At 37.7% G+C, this 21,042-nt stretch overlaps 1 protein-coding gene across 8 annotated transcripts in view; it reads right to left on the bottom strand.

Moving 5' to 3' along the window:
- OMA1 (OMA1 zinc metallopeptidase) overlaps positions 1–21,042 on the bottom strand; it is a 113,973-nt gene that overhangs the window by 35,061 nt on the left and 57,870 nt on the right. For all 8 annotated transcript variants that reach the window (XR_002803926.2, XR_011436327.1, XR_011436328.1 and 5 more), the window contains one exon: positions 16,271–16,420. Coding sequence is in view for 4 of the 8 variants with exons in the window: in XM_023629014.2 (XP_023484782.2) it covers positions 16,271–16,420 (150 nt within the window). In the remaining 4 variants the exon portion in view is untranslated. The remainder of the gene's footprint in view (positions 1–16,270; positions 16,421–21,042) is intronic.

Here is a 21,042-nt window from a genome sequence, read left to right as displayed (position 1 = left end):
AGGGAACGTTCCAGGCAGAGAGATCAGCAAGCAGAGGAGCTGTAAGGAGGAAACAAGCTCCAGGTGAAACAGCTGGAATCAAGAAAACCCTGGGGAGAGCGACACATGAGAAAGATGGGGAAGCAGCTAGCGGCCAAATTATATGATTTAAAAACCAAGTAAAGAGTTTGGATTTTTATCCTAAATTAGATGAGAAGCCACTAAAAGGTTTAAATCAGGGAAGTGACATTAAAAAGATCATTCTGGCTACTGTCTTGAAAATAGGTTATTAGATACAGTAAAGTCACAGGATACAAAATCAACATGCAAAAATCAGCTGCATTTCTATACACTAACCATGAAGTAGGAGAAGGAGAAATTGCGAATACAATCCCATTTACAATTGCAACAAAAAGAATAAAATACCTGGGAATAAACTTAACTGAAGAGGTGAAAGACCTGTACACTGAAAACTATAAAGCATTGTTGAAAGAAACTGAAGAAGACACAAAGAAATGGAAAGATATCCTGTGCTCTTGGATTGGAAGAATCAACATCATTAAAACGTCCATACTCCCTAAAGCAATCTACAGATTCAACGCAGTCCCTATAAACTTCCAACAAGTTTTCACAGAAATAGAACAAAGAATCCTAAAATTTATATGGAACAACAAAAGACCCTGAATAGCCAAAGGATTCCTGAGAAAAAGGAACAAAGCTGGAGCTATCACGCTCCCTGATTTCAAAATATAATACAAAGCTATAGTAACCAAAACAGCATGGTACTGGCACAAAACCAGACACATAGATCAATGGAACAGAATTAAGAGTCCAGAAATAAACCCACACACTTATGGACAGCTAATATTCCACAAGGGAGCCAAGAACATACAATAGAGAAAGGAAAGTCTCTTCAATAAAGAGCAGCCACATGCAAAAGAATGAAAGTAGACCATTATCTTATACCATACACAAAAATCAACTCAAAATGGATTAAAGACCTGAAACTTCTAGATGAAAACAGAGGCAGTACACTCTTCGACATGGGTCTTAGCAGCATATTTTCAAGTACCGTGTCTGACTGAGCAAGAGAAACAAAAGAAAAAATAAACAAATGGGACTACATCAAACAAAAACCTTCTGCACAGGAAAGGAAACCATCAACAAAACAAAAACACAACCTAACAACTGGGAGAAGATTTTGCAAACCATATATCAGATAAGGGATCAATATCCAAAATATATAAAGAACTCCTATATCTCAACAACAAAAAAACTAAGAACCCAATTAAAAAATGAGCAAAAGATCTGAACAGACATTTCTCCAAAGAAGATACAGATGGCCAACAGGACATGAAAGGACACTGAACATCATTAACTATCAGGGAAATGCAAATCAAAACTACAATGAGTTGGGCTGGCCCAGTGGCATAGCGGTTAAGTTCATGTGCTCCGCTTTGACAGCCCAGAGTTCGCCAGTTGAGATCCCGGGTTTGGGGTCCCACATATAAAGCAGAGGAAGATGGGCACAGATGTTAGCTCAGGGCCAATCCTCCTCAGCAAAAAGAGGAGGATTGGCAGCAGATGTTACCTCACGGCTAATCTTCCTAAAAAAAAAAAACAACACTACAATGAGATATCACCTCGCTCTTGTCCAAATGGCTGTAATTAACAAGACAGGAAATAAGTGTTGGAGAGGATGTGGAGAGAAGAGAACTCTCACTCACTGCTGGTGTGAGTGCAAACTGATACAGCCACTATGGAAAACAGTATGGAGAGTCCTCAGAACATTAAGAATAGAACTACCATACGATCCAGCTATTCCACTGCTGGGTATCTATCCAAAGAACATGAAAACATGAATATTTAAAGATAAATGCACCCCTATGTTCATCACAGCATTATTCATAATCGCCAAGACTTGGAAGCAACCTAGGTGACTGTCAAAAAAAAAATGGGGAGCCGGCCGCATGGCTGAGCAGTTAAGTTCACGCACTCTGCCTTGGTAGCCCAGGGTTTCACCAGTTCAGATCCTGGGCACAGACCTAGCTCATCAAGCCACACTAAGGCAGCATCCCACATAGCAGAACCAGAAGTACCTATAACTAGAATATACAACTATGTACTGGGGAGCTTTGGGGAGAAGAAGGAAAAAAAAAGAAAAAGATTGGCAACAGATGTTAGCTTAGGGCCATGTGGTATATATACACAATGGAATACTCCTCAGCCATAAGAAATGATGAAATCTGGCCATTTGTGATAACATGTATGTTGGACCTTGAGGGTATTATGCTAAGCGAAATAAGTAAGAGAGAAAAAGTCAAATACCATATGATATCACTCATAAGTAGAAGATAAAAACAACAAACACATAGCAACAGAGATTGGATTGGTGGTTACCAGAGGGGAGCGGGGAAGGAAGGCAAAAGGGGTACTTGGGCACATGTGTGTGGTAATGATTGTAATTAGTCTTTGGGTGGTGAACATGATGTAATCTACACAGAAATTGAAATATAAGGATGTACACCTGAAATTTATACAATGTTACTGCAATAAAATTTTTTTTTAAAAAAGAAAGAAAATAGGTTGCTGGGAATTGAGGTGAAAAATGGAACAGGAAGATTAAGATAGGAGGTGACTGCAGTTAATCTACAGGAGAGATGGTAGTGACTTTTACTAGCGTAGTAGCAGTGTTGATGGAGAAGGGAACAGATTCCTAATGCCTGTGAAGGCAGTCAACAAGATTTTCTCCCTGGTAGGATACAGAGGGGAAGGAAGGAGAGGAATCAAAGAGGAGTCCTAAATTTCCTCCTCTGTGTTAATAGCTTTCGTTTATTATGCTACCCAAGAATCTGAGGCTAATTTACTTGCTCATAGTAAATAACTATTGTCAAGTAGCATTGTACTGTTTGTGGTTAATAACCCCAATTCATAAACTCTTTTAAAGGTGTTGTTCTTATCAAATTGTCAAAGCAAAATCATTTATGCTCAGAAAATGAATCAATTAACAACGTCTCTTTCTATATTTTGAATCTACAATTAATTACTCACTAAATAACTGTTCTTTGAACTTCTGAAAAAATTCTCCAAAGTAAAATGCCCATCAGGGTTACATGCCCTTTTGTTTGCTGATTTGTTACCATTCTTTGGGTTTCTAACAGTTGTTTTTATTTATTTAATTACACCTTACCTCTTTCCTTAAAAATTAATTTGAGAAGGTTCATTCCAGTTACTATTTCTACTTCTAGCTGCACCCGCTTGAGCAGCTCTCACACACACACACACCCTCAGCACGCACACACTTTCACTACTTCTGATCTTGACCTGGGCCATTAATTAACGCCATCAACTAAAAATGATGTTCTCCCAAATATTTGGGTTTTCCTGTATGCTACTGTAGCTCTTCTTCTGATCCTACTCACATTTTATTCCTTGCCTAACTAACTGATCCAATGATTTTCACTTTGGCTAAATTTCCCAAAGAATCAACTGTTGTAATTTTGCTTATTTCTGCTTAATTTGCTTAATTATATTTCCCCTCTCGGGGGCACATTATATTTCTCTATTTCTTTTCTCTTTTTCTTTCTTACTAATATATTTAAATTGATAAAATATTCTTTACATACAGGTTTGACAGCAACCCATGAAATTATAACTGCATCATTACAAAATTTATTGATGTTAAGGCAGCTTTTGGGGCCGGCCCCGTGGCCGAGTGGTTAAGTTCGCATGCTCTGCTTCAACAGGTCCGGGGTTTCGCTGGTTCGGATTCTGGGTGCAGACATGGCACCGCTCATCAGCCCATGTTGAGGCAGCGTGCCACATGCCACAACTAGAAGGACCTACAACTAAAATGTACAACTATGTCCTGGGGGATTTGGGGAGAAAAAGCAGAAAAAAAAAGAAAAAAGATTGGCAACAGTTGTTAGCTCAGCTGCCAATCTTTAAAAAAAAAAAGGCAGCTTTTATTGTTTATGGACTTCTCTCTTGCCTTACATATACACAATTTTATTTTAATTTTTATGTGGCCACCCATCTTTTAATGTTTGTTATATTAATTTTAATGTACTGTGTTCTCACAATTTGAACCATAACATTTTTATATTAAGTATACATGTTATTGTCCAAATTACATAACCAATATTTTTATGAAAGATTTATGTGCATTTGAAAATATACATCTTTTTCCTGGCATTTAGTTTCTCATGTCAGTTAAATCTCATTTTTCATACTATTCGACCCAATTCTTTGTTAATGCCGTTGTCAGTTCCTTACTTGATCTGTGGTTTTCTAGGAATAGCAGGGTACAAGCTGTCGTCATAATCATAGACAAACTAAACTCTACTTATCTAACTCTGGCTGGTCAGTGGACTGTGAAAGGAGTGCTGTTGCTACTGAGGACTTGGCTGGCACCCTGTTTCATGTGTGTCACTTCCAGAGGGATCTTCCCTTTGGCTAGATGCCACACCAAAGTGTATTCCATTGTTTTTTCAATTTGTTTTGTTTTGTTTCTTTCCCCCTAAACTTACGCTTCTCCAAAGTCTGAAAAGTAAGATTCAAATTCATTCTCACTCTTACATGTCTTTAAATTTTCTCTTTATACGTTGGCACCTTGTAAGAGCCTATCTTTACAAAAGATTAAACACTTGACAAATTTAAATATCCAGGCATCCTCATTTCAGGGCTTCTCACGCATGATGCCCTGGGATTCTTCTAAAAACTCAATTTGAGAAATGTTATCTAAATCAATGATATAGAATCCACAGGCACAGAAATGAAGACATGAATGAATGCACTGGTCTATACCACTGTTCTATGCCGCTTGGATGTCCTTGTGTCGTTTCAATATTCCTCCGTTTGTTAGACATGTTTTAGCTTTGGGTGTGCTTTAACTTGGTTGTGCTATGTTCCTCTCTCTCAAGCATCAATGAGTCTTTGCTCTGGGGCATCGGTTCTGCCCTCTACAGCCTCTACCTCATCTTTTACAGCTTCTCTGCTATATTCACAAGTCTAGCAATTTTCTGAAACGGATGTATCTTGCATTTGTAGAGTCATTCTTTCTCCTTCCGTCACTCTCAGCGCGGTTACATCAGCCTCCTCACGCCAGCATCAGGCGGTGCTGCCACTGCAGCTCTCATCACCTAGGCCGTCCTCTCCAACAGAACTGAGACTTGGTTTCACTGTTGATATTTTTCCACTCTTTGAAGCTTATAAAATGAGCATTCTAGAGGCTTTTTTTTTGTTATTGTTGTTGGATTTAGTTTAGGTGAGGGTCCTTGTGGCATTGTTAATTAAGGATACGCAGACACTAAATAAGTCTTTTAAATACAATTACCTAGGATCATCTTTCCTTTCTTTTCAACTCTTATGCACTCATCATCATTCCAATTTTTTAAAAAATCTCTCTTACCTACCTCTTAAATCTACCCTTGAACATAAGAAAAATGTGGCTGCAACATCTTTTATTCCATTAGAGTTGATTTGACTGGTCCAATCCTTTCTTCATCATTCTATATAGATTATTCCTGAAGACACACATTCAGGAACCTTCTGAGACAGAGGAGGATGACAGTTCCTCAATCAAAAAAACTTCTCAGAGGGACCGGCCCTGTGACCTAGTGGTTAAGCTTGACGTGCTCCACTCTGGCAGCCCAGGTTCAGTTCCTGGGCACAAATCTACACCACTCATCAGCAGCCATGCTGTGGTGGTGACCCACATACAAAATAGAGGAAGATTGGCACAGATGCCAGCTCAAGGCAAATCTTCCTCAGCAAAAAACAAAACAAAACAAAACAAAAAAACCACACAAACTTCTCAGATTGCTAAAGAACTGGATATTTCACAGTGCTAAATCATCACCCCATGATCACTTGCTGGCCATAAACGGGAAAACCACATTTCCAAAGGAGGGGTTAGGCCACCAGCATCCAAACCCCCTAGCTCAACGTGGCATCACTAAATTTGGAGCAGCTGGGTTAAGAGAATCCTGATGTGAAGCAATATGAAGCACAGCTGCACCATCTCTAAAATATTCTCGCCAAAATTTAACTTCCATTTACAAGTCTATAGAGAAACAGGTTAGATGATACCACAAAGAAGCAATCAGATAAATCTAGAATGTGGGACTGGATTTATTCAACAAGTCAATGACATGATTAAAAAAACAAAAAGAAGGGAGGGGCACTCTTCCAAAGTCAAAGAGACTGAAGGGGCACAGCAACCAAACCTAACGAATGCATCTTAACTCATTGTGATGTCAACAAACCGACTGTAGAACCATACTTAGAGACAGAGAAATCTGAATATGGACAGGACATTAACTTTATTAAGGAATTATTATTAATAGTTCCAAGTATGATAATGTATGATTATGGAAGAAAATAATGATACTGCTTTCCAAAATGCATATTGAAGTAACTAGGGGGGAAAACCCTCATGTCTGGGATTTGCATTAAAATACTGGGGAAAAAAATGAGAGACGGGACAGATGAAGCCAGTGTACAAAAAGGCTGATGCTATGGAATGTGAGTGAGAGGGGTTCACTAAATTATTCAATTTATTCTCTACCTTTACACATATTTCTAAACATTTATAATAAAGAATAAAACTAAAAAAAGTAAAAGAAAATCTTTCTCCTCCCTAAACTCCTTTCTCCTCAGTCACTTGCATTTCTGTGACTTCATTCTTGATTTTACGTCTATATCTTTAGTTCTAAATGGCTCATGTGAGGTTTAAATGTTTCCCCTGAAAAATGAAACCAGTCCCTCTACACCGCCTCTATTTCCAGCTCTTTCCCTTAATTTCTGAAGGCAAGCATATACTTTTCAAAAGGCATAGGATTTTAGCATCAATAACCTCAAGCCAAAACTCACTAGAAACTGACAGAACAGAAATCAATGAGGCTAGTAGATTACCACTTTAAGGTCAGAAAGGAAACACGACAAGGATAACGCCTATGTGGCTACTTAACAAAACAAAAACTTCTGTTTATATATTAATCTGACAGGATGATTTGATTTGGTATCTTTACTTGAAAGGCAAATGGATGACAATAGAAAATAAAAACAGAGAAAACTGCAAAAGATTTTGAAATGGGAAAAAAAATCATGGGGTACCCTGTCAAGTACATCCTTCAGTGTTCTCTCTGCCTTTCACGGCCTTAGAGCTATTTTACAACTCTCCAAGTCACACAAAACTGAAATAATGCAAATGATGCTTGTCCGTGGAATGAAAATGAACGCTGTCTGGTGGGACAGAATTGATCATTGCCTTATGAACAAATCAGTTTTGCATCTATTTGTAAAGTCATTTCAGCATTCCTGATTGCCTATGTACCTACGGTTCTTGAATTCTCCTTGAGCTAGTTATAACAGATTACTGGCTCCCTCACTAATAGTAAGTTAAATAAAATCTCAGATATGGTTCATTTTATATTTGGATAAGTCATAATTTTACCTTTTAAAAAATTTTTTCCTCTAACTCATTTCATTTCCTTTCCTAAACTGCAATGGAAACTATAGTCTGACTAAATTTTGAAGTAGTCTAAAATAAAGTATAAGTAACTAAAAATAAAAAGTTAAAATTAAACCCACCTTGACATAGATCACTTGTCCTCTGGAATGGTAAAATAGTAAGAAAAAGTTTTCAAATAAAATTTTATAATCAACCACTCCTCACATATGAACGATGTATTCAGACCTGGCCACATTTATCTGCAGTAACAACTACCGTATTTATGAAACAACTGCTGGTACACGTCAGGATTCTTTTCGGCACCACAGATCAAGTAAAACAGCAATTACTAACTCATAGAAAACAGTCTATACTGGCATACGTCATCTTATTGCGCTTCACAGATGCTGTGTTTTTACAAATTGAAGGTTTGTGGCAACCCTGCATCAGCTAAGTCTACTGGCCCCATTTTTCCAACGGCATTTGCTCACTTTGTCTCTGTATCACATTTTGGTGATTCTCACAATATTTCACACTTTTTCATTATTACTGTATTGTATTCGTTATGGTGATCTGTCATCAGTCATCTCTGATGTTTCTATTGTAATTGTTTTGGGTGCCACAAACCACACCCATCTAAGATGGTGAACTCAATTGATAAATGTTGTGTGTTCTGACTGTTTCACCAACCAGCCATTCCCCTGTCTCTCTCCCTCTCCTTAGGCCTCCCTATTCCCTGAGACACAACAATATTGAAATCAGACCAGTTAATAACCATACAATGGCCTCTAGGTGTTCAAGTGATAGGAAGAGTCACACGTCTCTCACTTTATCAAAAGCTAGAAATAATTAAGCTCAGTGAGGAAGCCATGTTGGAAGCCAAGACAGACCAAAAGCTAGGCTTCTTGTGCCAAATAATTGTCCAAGTTGTGAATGTAAAGGAAAAATCCTTGAAGGAAATTAAAAGTGCTGCTCCAGTGAACACACGAATGATAAGAAATTGAAACACCTTATTGTGGGATATGGAGAAAGTTTTAGAGGTCTGGATAGAAGATCAAATCAGCCACAACATTTCTTAAGCCAAAGCCTAATCCAGAGCAAGGCTCTAACTCTCTTCAATTCTATGAAGGCTTAGAGAGATGAGGAAGCTGCAGAAGAAAAGCGTGAAGGCAGCAGAGGTTGGTTCGTGAGGTTTAAGGAAAAGAAGCCAGCCACATAACATAAAAGTGCAGGTGAAGCAGCAAGTGCTGACGTGGAAGCCGCAGCATGTTATCTAGAAGATCTAGCTAAGATCGTTAATGAAGGGGCTACACTAAACAACAGGTTTTCAGTATAGACAAAACAGCCTTCTATTGGAAGAAGATGCCATCTAACTAGAGAGAAGTCAATACCTGGCGTCAAAGGCTGACTCTCCTTTTAGGGGCTAACGTAGCTGGTGACTTAAAGTGGAAACCTATGCTCATTTACCATTCTGAATATCCTAGGGCCCTTAAGAATGATGCTAAATGTACTCTGCCTGTTCTGTATAATGGAACAACAAAGCCTGGATGACAACACAACTGTTTACAACATGGTTTACTAAATATTTCAAACCCACTGAGACCTACTGTTGAGAAAAAAAGATTCCTTTCAAAATATTACTGCTCACTGACAATGCTCCTGGTTGCCCAAGAGCTCTGATGGAGATGTACAATGAGATGAATGTTGTTTTCATGCCTGCTAACACAACATACATTCTACAGCCCATGGATCAAGGAGTCATTTCAACTCTCAAGTCTTTTTATTTAAGAAACACATTTTTTAAGGCTATAGCTGCAGAGATAGCGATTGCTCTGATGGATCTGTGAAAAGGAAATTGAAAACCTTCTGGAAAGGAGTCACCATTCTAGATGCCGTTAAGAACATTCGTGATTCATGGGAAGAAGGCAACATATCAACAGTAACAGGAGTTTGGAAGAAGTTGAGTCCAACCCTCATGGACGACTTTGAAGGTTCAAGACTTCAGTGGAGGAAGTAACTGCAGCTGTGGTGGAAATAGCACAAGGACTAGACTCAGAAGTGGAGCCTGAAGGTGTGACTGAATTGCTGCAACCTCATGATCAAACATTAGTAGTTGAGGAGCTGCTTCTTATAAATAAGCAAAGAAAGTGGCTTCTTGAGATGGAATCTACTCCTGGTGAAGATGCTGTGAAGACTGTTGAAATGACAACACAGGATTTAGAATATTTCATAAACTTAGTTGATAAAGCAGTGGCAGGGTTTGAGACAACTGACGCCAATTTTGAAAGAAGTTCTGCTGTGGGTAAAATGCTATCAAACAGCATCGCATGGTACAGAGAAATTGCTAGTGAAAGGAAGAGTCAATCGATGCGGCAAACTTCGTTGTTGTCTTATTTTAAGAAATTGCCACAGCCACCCCAGCCTTCAGCAACCCCCACCCTGATCAGTCAGCAGCCATCAACATGGAGGCAGGACCCTCCAGCAGCAAAAGGATTATGAGTTGTTAAAAGCTCAGATGGTGGTTAGCATTTTTTTAGCAATAAAGTATGTTTTAACTAGGGTATATATACATTGCTTTTTGTAGCATAATGCTATTACACTCTTAATAGACTACAGCACAGTGTAAACATAACTTTGATATGCACTGGGGAACCAAAAAATTCATGTGACTCGCTTTATTGCGGTATTTGTTTTATTACGGTCTCCTGGAACCAAACCAAACAATATCTCTGAGGTATGCCTGTAATAATTAAGTTTACAAAAAGAAAAAAAATTAATGCCAGAGAAGTTTCATGATTAGATTAAAAGCTTCCTTTGAAAACAGAAACCAAAACATATTAAGAGAAAAAAAATCACCTCCATTTTTTAATGTTTTTCTGAAAATATCTTTACTTTTCTCCCCTTTTGCCCAAAAGCAATTTTTCTAATAGCCCATTCATTTCAGCCTCAAGTAGATACACATCACATACACCATAATATTTTTTTAAGGTTTTAGACAATGTTACTGTCAGGCTTCCTAGCTTTATATGATTCAGAGGCCAATTCAATTACTGTGGCTGCTATGATGTCTGCCTTTTCCTCAATATTCTCCACGTCAGACAAAATGAAATTCTGTAAGGTGAACAGTGTATGTTTGTGTACATTGGCCAACAACGACATTTCACTTCAATGTTAAACACTCTCATATTTTCTACTCATGAGACGAATAATATTAATAATTTATGCATTTACTTTGTCCAGCTATAAATGCATAAGAATGATTTGCACATGAATTCAAATGCCCAGCTTCCTGAAAGTTTAAAGAATTCTAAATAAAATGGGATTTAAATGAATGCATTTATAGCCTGTCACTGAGTGATTCTGGTATTTAAAGACTGAATGCAGTAAATTTGAACAGCAAGATTTCAAAAACAGTTTACAAATAAAGCTGACATTAAACGTCCCAAGACCATTAGAGAATCCTGTTTAAAATTCTACTATCATAGCCACGAGTAGCTAATAAGTCCAAATGAAATGTTCTCCTATATACCCTGCTGTTCTCCATCCCCTTCACCCCTCAAGGAAAGGACGGCAGACAGTTGGTAAGAGAAGTAGAAAATAACAAAATTCAGTCTAAATGCTTTCAGTTGTAAAACAAATCTTTCAAGTAAATTTCTATGCTGGGTTGTATCAGATGACTTCCCTTATTCATATCTATTCATATTTTATAAAAATCCTTACAGAAAGAAGGTTAAATAAGGTATCTCTTTCAAGGACAACTTATGGCATATATAAATTTAAAGTCTACACAGTATAACTATAATTTTAAAACTGTCATACTATTAAACATCAACAGGTTGATATAACATCTGTTCTTCAATTTTGCACCCAAGTTGTTATGGTAACCAAAATATGTGGATATGTGTTTCCTAAATTTAACTGATTATTTCAAGTAAATAAAATTCTAACATATCATCTTACTAACTACAAATAATATTATTACTACAACCCTATATTTATCTTTTGTAAATGCTAGTGGATCATAGGATTATATTTAACTAGGCATTTACACATGCTTTATCTCAGAATTCACATTAAAGAAAACAGCGAGGGTATATATTTTTTGAATTTGGGATCGTTTTCTTGATTTAAAAACAAAAGAAAACCAAAAAGAACTAGTCTATTTTCTGAACAATACGCTATACTAAATTACTCCAAAATTATCTGATTGTATTGCTTTGTAGGAGCTGTAGATCACATCCTTCTCCAACATAAGTCAGATCCTGTTACTCCTCTTGTACTCTGCTCAAAACCCTGCACTGGCCTCTCAGCATCCTCCCAGGGGCTACCAGGCCCACACCCTCCACCTCCCCTTGCTCACCCCATTCCAGCCACAGTGGTTTCCCTGCTCCTCCTCAGATACACCAAGCTCAGTCCTGCCTCAGGGCCTCATGCTCCCTATTCCCTCTGCCAGGATGGCTCTTCCCCCACAGGGCTCACTCTTCCACTTATTTCAAGTGTTTGTTCAAATACCATCTTCTCACTAAAACCTCCTCTCACCAACCCCATACCAAATAGCTATTTCAGCACCTCTCCCACTGCTGCCCACACATGACCTACCTGCAATGCACTGAACTGTGGCCCCTCAAGTTAGTATGTTGAAGCCCTAACTCCCAGTGTGACAGCATTTGGAGACGGGCCTTCAGGAGGTAATTAGGGTTAGATGAGGTCATGAGGGTTGGACCCTCATGCTAGAATTAACTAACGTCCTCATAAAAAGAGGAAGAGACACCAGCACACTCACTTTCTCCAGCATGCAAGGACACAGCGAGAAAGCGGCCATCTGCAAGCCAGGAGGAGAGAGCTCACCAGAAACCGAATTGGCCGGAACTTTAATATTGGACTTCTAACTGTGGAATACTGGACTGCAGAACTGTGAAGAAATGAATTTGTGCTGCTTAAGTTACCCAGGCTTACAATATTTTGTTATGGCGGCCCAAACTGACTAGGGCACTGTTCCCCCTTCTTAATTTTCCTAATTTTATTACTGACTAATATACAATATAGTGGTGATTTATTCTATACCCTACTAGTTTACTCTGTTTATTGTCTGTCTCCCTTTATTGCAGAATCAGCATCATAAGGGCAGGGGTTTTTTTTGTCTATTTTGTTCACAGCACCTACAACACCGACAATATGCATGTAACAGGTGATCAATAAATATTTGTTGAACATGTAGAGTATAAATTTAAAACACCTTAAATGTTGATATGCTATGGTAAGAAATAATACATTTCTGTGATAATATGCAAGAAATTTAATAAGAAATAAAAATATACAATCTTCAGGGGCCAGCCCAGTGGCATAGCAGTTAAGTTCGCACACTCCACTTCAGGGGCCCAGGATTCGCTGGTTTGGATCCTGGGTGCAGACCTACACACCACTTATCAAGCCATGCTGTGGCAGGTGTCCCACATATAAAATAGAGGAAGATGGGCACAGATGTCAGCTCAGGGTGAATCTTCCTCAGCAAAAAAAATTAATAAAATCAAAACCACCAAGATTTGTGTTCTGATAGAACCAAAGAATCTTACTTTCCTGATTTTCTTGATATTTTCTCTTATGAATCTGACCTACTACAGGCTCTGTCTTCCTCCTGCAAATTAAATGTGGATACCGCTTAATATCCTATTAACTCTGTCCAGGAATCTTTTTCTCTGCTTCCTTCCTAAGTGAACTCATCCAGTCTCACTGCTTCAACTGTCACCTGTTTGGTGACTCTGAGACCCTCTCTCTGGCCTAGACTCCTCTGTGCTCCGGTGCTGGCCTCCCGGTCACCTTTGAGACGTCCGTGACTTCAAGCGTACTGTCACGAATGTCAAAGGACAGGAGTTTCAGGTAGAATACAACATGGTACTCACGGAAGTAGAAAAGAATCCTAAACAAAATCTAACCAAAAAGATGTAGTCTTTAGTAGTGTACAGACTCACAGAATTTTATACACTGTCTGAGGAGTCGCTTTCCTTCATTACAGAAATTAGACCTACGGTAGCAGGGAATTCCCATCTCTGAATTACGACTATGTATTCTAATTAACAATATACTCTTGCACAATCAGTTTCACTTCAACCACGGATTATTCCCAATATTCTAGTACAGTTTTATTACTTTCAAATTGAATTTAATCGCTTGGGGGAAAATATGAGAAATTATATGAGGTTTTCAAATTAACTTTCTGAACTAGGATAGTTTATTTTCAGAAGAAAAATATCTTCCAATCTTTTTCTTCATCATTGGCTCCCAAATAACATATTTGTTTCTCCAATCATTTTTCTTCATACTCATTAATCAATTCATTATTATTTTAAAGACTTCTCTAAAGATCCTTAGTTACCTGATGATAAAATGACAACTCGGAATTTAGGACAGGCTTCAGATGAAAGTTGGCTGGAATTGATTATCCAGTTTAAGCAAACCATGTATTTTTAGAATTTCACTGAGCAAAAATAAAAAGAAAGTAAATTCTACGAGAAAATCATGTGATTCTTACAGCTTTAGAGATGGGCTGAGCCTCCCAGAGTAGTGTAAGTTTCTCAGGTCTTGTCAGCGTCTCCAGAACAAGCAGTTCTTAATGAAACACACTGTCCCAGTTCTCTGTTGTCCTTTTAAGATGAATTTACTAAAGATTATATCAAGCATATTTCACTGTTGTTTCCTTCTCAAATATTTTTCTTCAAATTAGGAGTATAAATGAAATATATTTAGGACAGGTCTTCAGAACCCACATCTGGCTGTCCCCAGCACTCATGAAAGGCACAAAGTATGCCCAAACTCTCAACAAAGGCTGTTATCATTCCCTTCAAAATATATCCAAAATCTGACCACTTCTATCCCTCTCTTCTGCCTCCATAATCTCTCACCAGCATTATTGAAGAGCCTCCTAAATAGTCTCCCTGACTCCACCTGTGCCCCACTAGCCCACTTCCCACACAGGTGGCCCAGTGACCTCCATAAAACCCAAGCCAGATCAAGCCACTCCTGCTCAAAACCTTCTACTAGCTTGCTGTATCACTTGAAACAAAAGTCAAGTCCTTATAATGGTTAAGAAGACCCTTCATGGTCTGGTCCCCCTACGCCTCAACCGTTATCCCCCTCCCTTACTCTGTTCAGCCTCAGTGTCTTCCTTGCTATTCCTTGAACACACCAAAGATGCTCTCACTTCACGTCCTGTGCACTTGTTGCTTCCTCAGCCTAAAAGTCCCTCCAGACAGCCACGGGACTTGCTCCCTACTTCTTTCCAGATTTTGTTCAGTGAGGCCTTCCTTGACAAACAAACAGACTAATACATCTTCTCTGCTGCCCAGCCCTTTCTACTACCCTTAACCTCCTTTATTTTTCTTCAACATGCTTATCACTGTTTGACATACGGTATGTATGTTTGTTTATTATTTGCATTACCTAACTAAAATGTTAGCTCCAAGAAAGCAGAGGCTGTTTTGTTCCTTGCTCATTCCCCAGCAACAGAACAAAGAATGGTAGATTATCAATGAATTTCAATAAATATTGATCACATGAATGAATGAATGAATGAATCTTGCGGTAGTTTCTTACCCCAAACCAGATGCAGGCTATTCTTCCTTCAAATTGCATACTATTATATTCCTGCTTTTCTTATGATAAATCATATTCCTTGTTGTATTAAGAATCATTTTGTACTTATCTTAACATCCTGCAAATATCAAGAACCATGTCTTATTTCTCTTTGCATCCCCTGGATCTAGCATCATGTCTTTCTTACAATAGGTATTCAATATTTGTTAACCTGAATCTGAAGTCACACTGAAAGATACTTTTATAATATACCTGAATCTATTGTGCTCTCCTTTAGCAAATAGCCCAATACCAATTCTTAAATTGCTAAATAATATTCTATTTTTATAACCAACCAGCAAATTTAACGCCAGTGAGACAGAAGGTGGTGCGTAGCCTGGTTTGGAGATGTCTGACATCCATTTTGTACTGATATGGAAAACACAGAAAACATTTTGAATGACGTTAACAAATCAAAAGATTTTCGGAAGATAAAGAAAATTCCTTGAGAGAAAGCTGCTTCAGCTTGATCCATTAATGAATGCTACAAAAGAGAACCATGCAACACATGCTTTACTCCATCTCTATAAAGAAATAAACAACCAGAAAGCAAACTAACGTGAAGGGCTTTTTTTTCTAAGAAAACAAATTGCAGCATCACTATTGGAATTAACACCCACTTGACCCCAAATTTTGGCACAACTCATTAACTGGCATTTTTAATGATCAGCTGAAATCACCAAGAAGAGACTAAATTATGATCAATATATTGAAAAAATATGCCCCGAGTTTTAGACTTCCACCAAATCAGTTTAAATTAAAAGGTTTGATACTGACAAGGTTAAACTTTCACCATAAAGACACAGCAATTTATTCCCCAAGACTTGTGGACAAGCAGGATTTTACTTTTCAGTCAAATTCTTTGAAAACTGACAATCTATAATTACTGTAATCAAAAGAGTTGACAGGCTAGAACTCTCTTTTTCTAAGCACAAGAAGTAACAGTGTTAAAAATAAATGATAGGGGCTGGCCCAGTGGCGTAGTGGTTAAGTTCAGCATGCTCTGCTTTGGCAGCCCAGGTTCGCAGGTTTGGATCCTGAGTGTGGACCTACACCACTCGTCAGTCATGGTGTGGCAGGGACCCACGTACAAGATAGAGGAGGGTTGGTAACAGATGTCAGCTCAGGGCGAATCTTCCTCAGGAAAAAAATAATAATAATAAATAATAGGGTAAAAATAATGTTTTGCCTTATAAAGTGTTAGCTCACCTGAGGTATGAGTCTATCCAAGCGCTCAGCTCGATGACCATGAGAAGGGTGTGTGGACAACCACTGTGGTAACCTGGGTTGACCATGGAGCCGATCTGCAAATTCCATTTGCTGCCAGAACACTGAACTGGCTCTGACATCCACACAAGCCTGAAACCAAAATTAACAACAGCATAAAATAAGCTTAGTTATGAGGACATTTTAAAAATTTTACCCTTATGTCATTACATGTTTTAAAAATATTTTCTATCATCATTTTAATAAAATTAGAATGGGCTCATCACTTTTTAAAAAAAACAACTCAAACAACATAGTATAGAACCCACAAAGAGAATGCCCACCCTCCCTCCCTGCCCCTCCCCCTCAACGACATTCACAATAATCCCACTCCCACAGATGACCCACTATTTTCAGTGAGATGAATATTAAGAACATGTATTAAGGGCAAAAATCTTCCACACAAATTAAAGCTTTCTATGTTTTCATAAAAATAAGATTTAAAAATTTATTCTGCTATTAAACTATACTAAAGAAATCTTATTCTTAATCCATACCACTATAATAATTAGAAGACTTCAAATAAACATACTTATATTTTTAATGTGTACATCAATTTATCTACTTTTCCACACTGTGCTGAAAAATACATTTAAGTCATTCAAGACATCTTATGAAAGTATTAGTCTTTAAAAAAAATAGGATACATAGGCCTTGTGTACACGTGTTTACAATTCCATTATACACTCATTCACATATACTTATCCATGCAGAGAACATTTATGGAAGGCCATTTAAGAAACTGTTAATAGTAGCTGCCCTAAGAGCATAACTGGGGTGTTCCATGTTGGAGAAGGAGCACGACTTTTACTTCTGAATTGTAATTAAAGCATATTATTTTTATAACAAAAATTATTTCTAAACCCTACGTAAGGTGATTTAGTAAATATTATCATAAGCCCATTCAAATTATTCACATTGCTTAACTTACTTTTTCTATAAAAAGTGATTGGAAAAAAAGTGATTATTTTATTTCCCAACTAATTTACTTTAGATTAAAACTATTAAGAAAAAAATTACACTGTATTGACTAAAATGTGCTATCAAAAAGCCTTAATGTGCTATCAGCCTTAAAATAGTGAGATGTTGGGGCCGATGCGGTGGTGCAATGGTTAAGTTCGCGAGCTCCAATTCGGTGGCCCAGGGTTCGCCAGTCAGGAACCCGGGCACGGACCTATGCACTGCTTATCAAGCCATGCTGTGGCAGGCGTCCCACATGTAAAGTAGAGGAAGATGGGTACAGATGTTAGCTCAGGGCCAATCTTCCTCAAAAAAAAAAAAAAAAAAACCCAGTGAGATGCAACACACAAAAGGCAAACACAGAACGTCACATGCTGATATAGTTAGTGAACATGCATGCCACGTAATTCTTAACAAATATCATTAAAATTTTCAAATGCAGGGAAAATGAAAAGAAGAAAAAATTAGAAATTCAAGCAAATTTTATTCAATGTTTAAAGCAATACAATTCTTTTTTACTGTGGTAAAATACACACAACATAAAATTTACCACCTTAACCATTTTTAAGTGCACAGTTCAGCGGTATTAAATACATTCACATTATTGTGCAGGCATAACCACCATCCATCCCCATACCTCTTTTCATCTTGTAAAACTGAAACTCTGTACCTATTAAACACTAACTCCCCGTTCTCCCCTCCTCCTAACCCATGGCAACCACCACTACAATTTCTTTTTTTTTTTTTAAAGATTGGCACCTGAGCTAACAACTGTTGCCAATCTTCTTTTTTTTTTCCCGATTCTTTTTTTCTCCCCATATTCCCCCAGTACATAGTTGTATATTTTAGCTACTGGGTCCTTCCAGCTGTGGCATGTGGGACGCCACCTCAACATGGCCTAACGAGTGGTGCCACGTCCGCGCCCAGGATCCGAACCCTGGGCCGCCGAAGCAGAGCGTGCGAACTTAACCACTTGGCCACAGGGCCAGGCCCCAACACCATTATAATTTCTGTCTTTATGATTCTGACTACTATAAGTACTTCACATACGTGGAATCATACAGTATTTGTCTTTTTGCAACTGGCTTATTTTACTCAGCATAACGTCCTCAAGGTTCATCCATATTATAGCATATTGCAGAATGTCCTTCCTTTGTAAGACTGATGATATTTCATTACATGTATCTACCACATTTTACTTATCCATTTATTGGTCTTGGGTTGCTTCCACATTTTAGTTATTGTGAATACTGCCATTATAAACATGGGTGTACAGATTTATTTTTAAGACCCTACTTTCAATTGTTTTGGGACTATACTCAGAAGTGGAGTTGCTGAATCATCTGCTAATCCTATTTTTAATTTTCTGAGGAACTGCCGTACTATTTTCCACAGTGGCCTACTATTTTACATTCCCACCAACAATGCACAAGAGTTCCAATTTCTTCATATCCTCACCGACACTTATTATTTTCTGTTATTTTGGTAGTAGCCATCCTAATGGGAGTGAGGTGGTATCTCACTGTAGTTTTGACTTGCATTATCTAATGACTAGTGATGTCGAACATCTTTTTATGGGTTCATTGGTCATTCGTATATCTTCTTTGGAAGAATGTCTATTTAAGTTCTTTGCCCATCTTGGAATCAGGTTATTTTGTTGCTGTGGAGTTTTAGAAGTTCTCTATACATTCTAGATATTAATCCATTATCAGATATATGATTTGCAAATATTTTCTCCCATTTCATGGGTTGTCTTTTTACTCTGTGGATGGTGCCTTGTGAGGCAAAAAAATTTTTAATTTTCATGAAGTCTAATTTGTTTATTTTTTCTTCTGTTACCTGTGCCTTTGGTGTCATATCCAAGACATTATTACCAGATCAATGTTGTGAAGCTTTTGCTTTATGTTTTTTTCTAAGAGTCTTATTGTTTTAGCTCTTACACTTAGGTCCCTGACCCATTTTGAATTAATTTTTCCATATGGTTTTATATAAGGGTCCAACTTCATTCTTTTGCATGTGGTTATCCAGTTTTCCCAGCACCATTTGTTTAAAGAATGGTCTTTACCCATTTTCCACCCTTGTCAAAAAGTCATTTGACCATATATGTGAAGGTTTATTTCTGGGGTCTGTATTCTATTTCATTGGTCTATATATCTTTCATGCCAACACCACACTATTTTGATTACTGTAGCTTTATGCTAAGTTTTGAAATCAGGAAGTATGAATCTTCTAGTTTCGTTGTTGTTTTTCAAGATTGTTTTGGCTATTTGGGTCCCTTAAGATTGCAAATGAATTTTAGGATGGCTTTTCTATTTCTACAAAAAAAAGTCATTAGGATTTTAATAGGGACTGCATTGAATCTGCAGATTGCTTTGGGTAGTATTGACACTTTAACACTTTAAATTTTCCAATCCATGAACACAGGGTATCTTTCCATTTATTTACGTCTTCTTCAATTTGTTTCAGCAATGTTTTGTAGTTTCCATTGGATAAAACTGTCACATCCCTGGTTAAGTTAATTTCTAAGTCTTTTATTCTTACTGATGCTACTGATGGAATTGTTTTGGTAATTTCCTTTTCAGATTGTTCACTGTTTGTGTGTAGAAATGCAACTGATTTTTGCATGTTGACTTAGTATCCCGCTACTGTGTTGAATTCATTTATTAGTTCAAACAGCTTTTTTGTGGAATCTTTAGTTTTCTACATATAAGATCATATCATCTACAAACAGAGACAATTTTACTTCTTCCTTTCCAATTTGCATGCCTTTTATTACTTTTTCTTGCTCTGGCTAGAAACTTCCAGTACTATATTGAATAGAAGTGAAAGCAGGCAACTCTGCCTTATTCCTGATCTTACAGGAAAAGCTTTCAGTCTTTCACCATTGAGTATGATGTTTGCTGTGGGTTTTCCATATACTGTTTTTATTATGTAGATGTAGTTTCCTTCTATTCCTATTTTGTTGAGTGTTTTATCAAGAAAGGGTGTTGAATTTTGTCAATGCTTTTCTGCATCAATTGAGATGATCACATGGGTTTTTTGCTTCATTTTGTTGATGTGGCATATTACACTGATCAATTTTTGTATGTTGAACCATTCTTGCATTCCAGGAATAAACCCCACTTGGTCATGGTGTATAATCCTTTTAATATGCTGCCGAATTCTGTTTGCTAGTATTTTGTTGAGGATTTTTGTGTCAGTGTTCACACAGGATATTGCTCTGCAGTTTTCTTGTAGTGTCTTTGTCTGGCTTAGGTATCAGGGTTATGCTGGCCTCATAGAATGAGTTAGGAAGTGCTCTCTCCTCTTCAGTCTTTGAGAAGGATTGGCATTAGTTCTTTAAGTGCTTGGTAGAATTCACCAGCGATGCTGTCAGATCCAGGACTTTTCTTTGTTGGAAGATTTTTTATTACTGATTCAATCTCATTAGTAGTCATAGGTCTATTCAAAGTTTCTATTTATCTGTGATTTAGTCTTCAAAGTTTTGTGTGGGGTCAGGCGTGTGGCAGAGTGGTTAAGTTCACATGCTCTGCTTCAGTGGCCCAGGGTTTCAAATCCTGGGTGTGGACATGGCACTGCTCATCAAGCCATGCTGAGGCGGCGTCCCACATGCCACAACTAGAAGGACCCGCAACTAAAAATACACAGCTATGTACCAGGGGGCTTTGGGAGAAAAAGGAAAAATAAAACCTTAAAAAATGTTTTGTGTTCCAGGAATTTGTCTATTTCATCTAGGTTACTAATTTTTTGGCATA

Source organism: Equus caballus, chromosome 2, assembly GCF_041296265.1.
Source record: "Equus caballus isolate H_3958 breed thoroughbred chromosome 2, TB-T2T, whole genome shotgun sequence".
Classification (NCBI taxonomy): Eukaryota; Metazoa; Chordata; class Mammalia; order Perissodactyla; family Equidae; genus Equus; species Equus caballus.
Note: the sequence above shows the minus strand (reverse complement) of the source record. Positions and strands in the feature narration are given on the sequence as shown.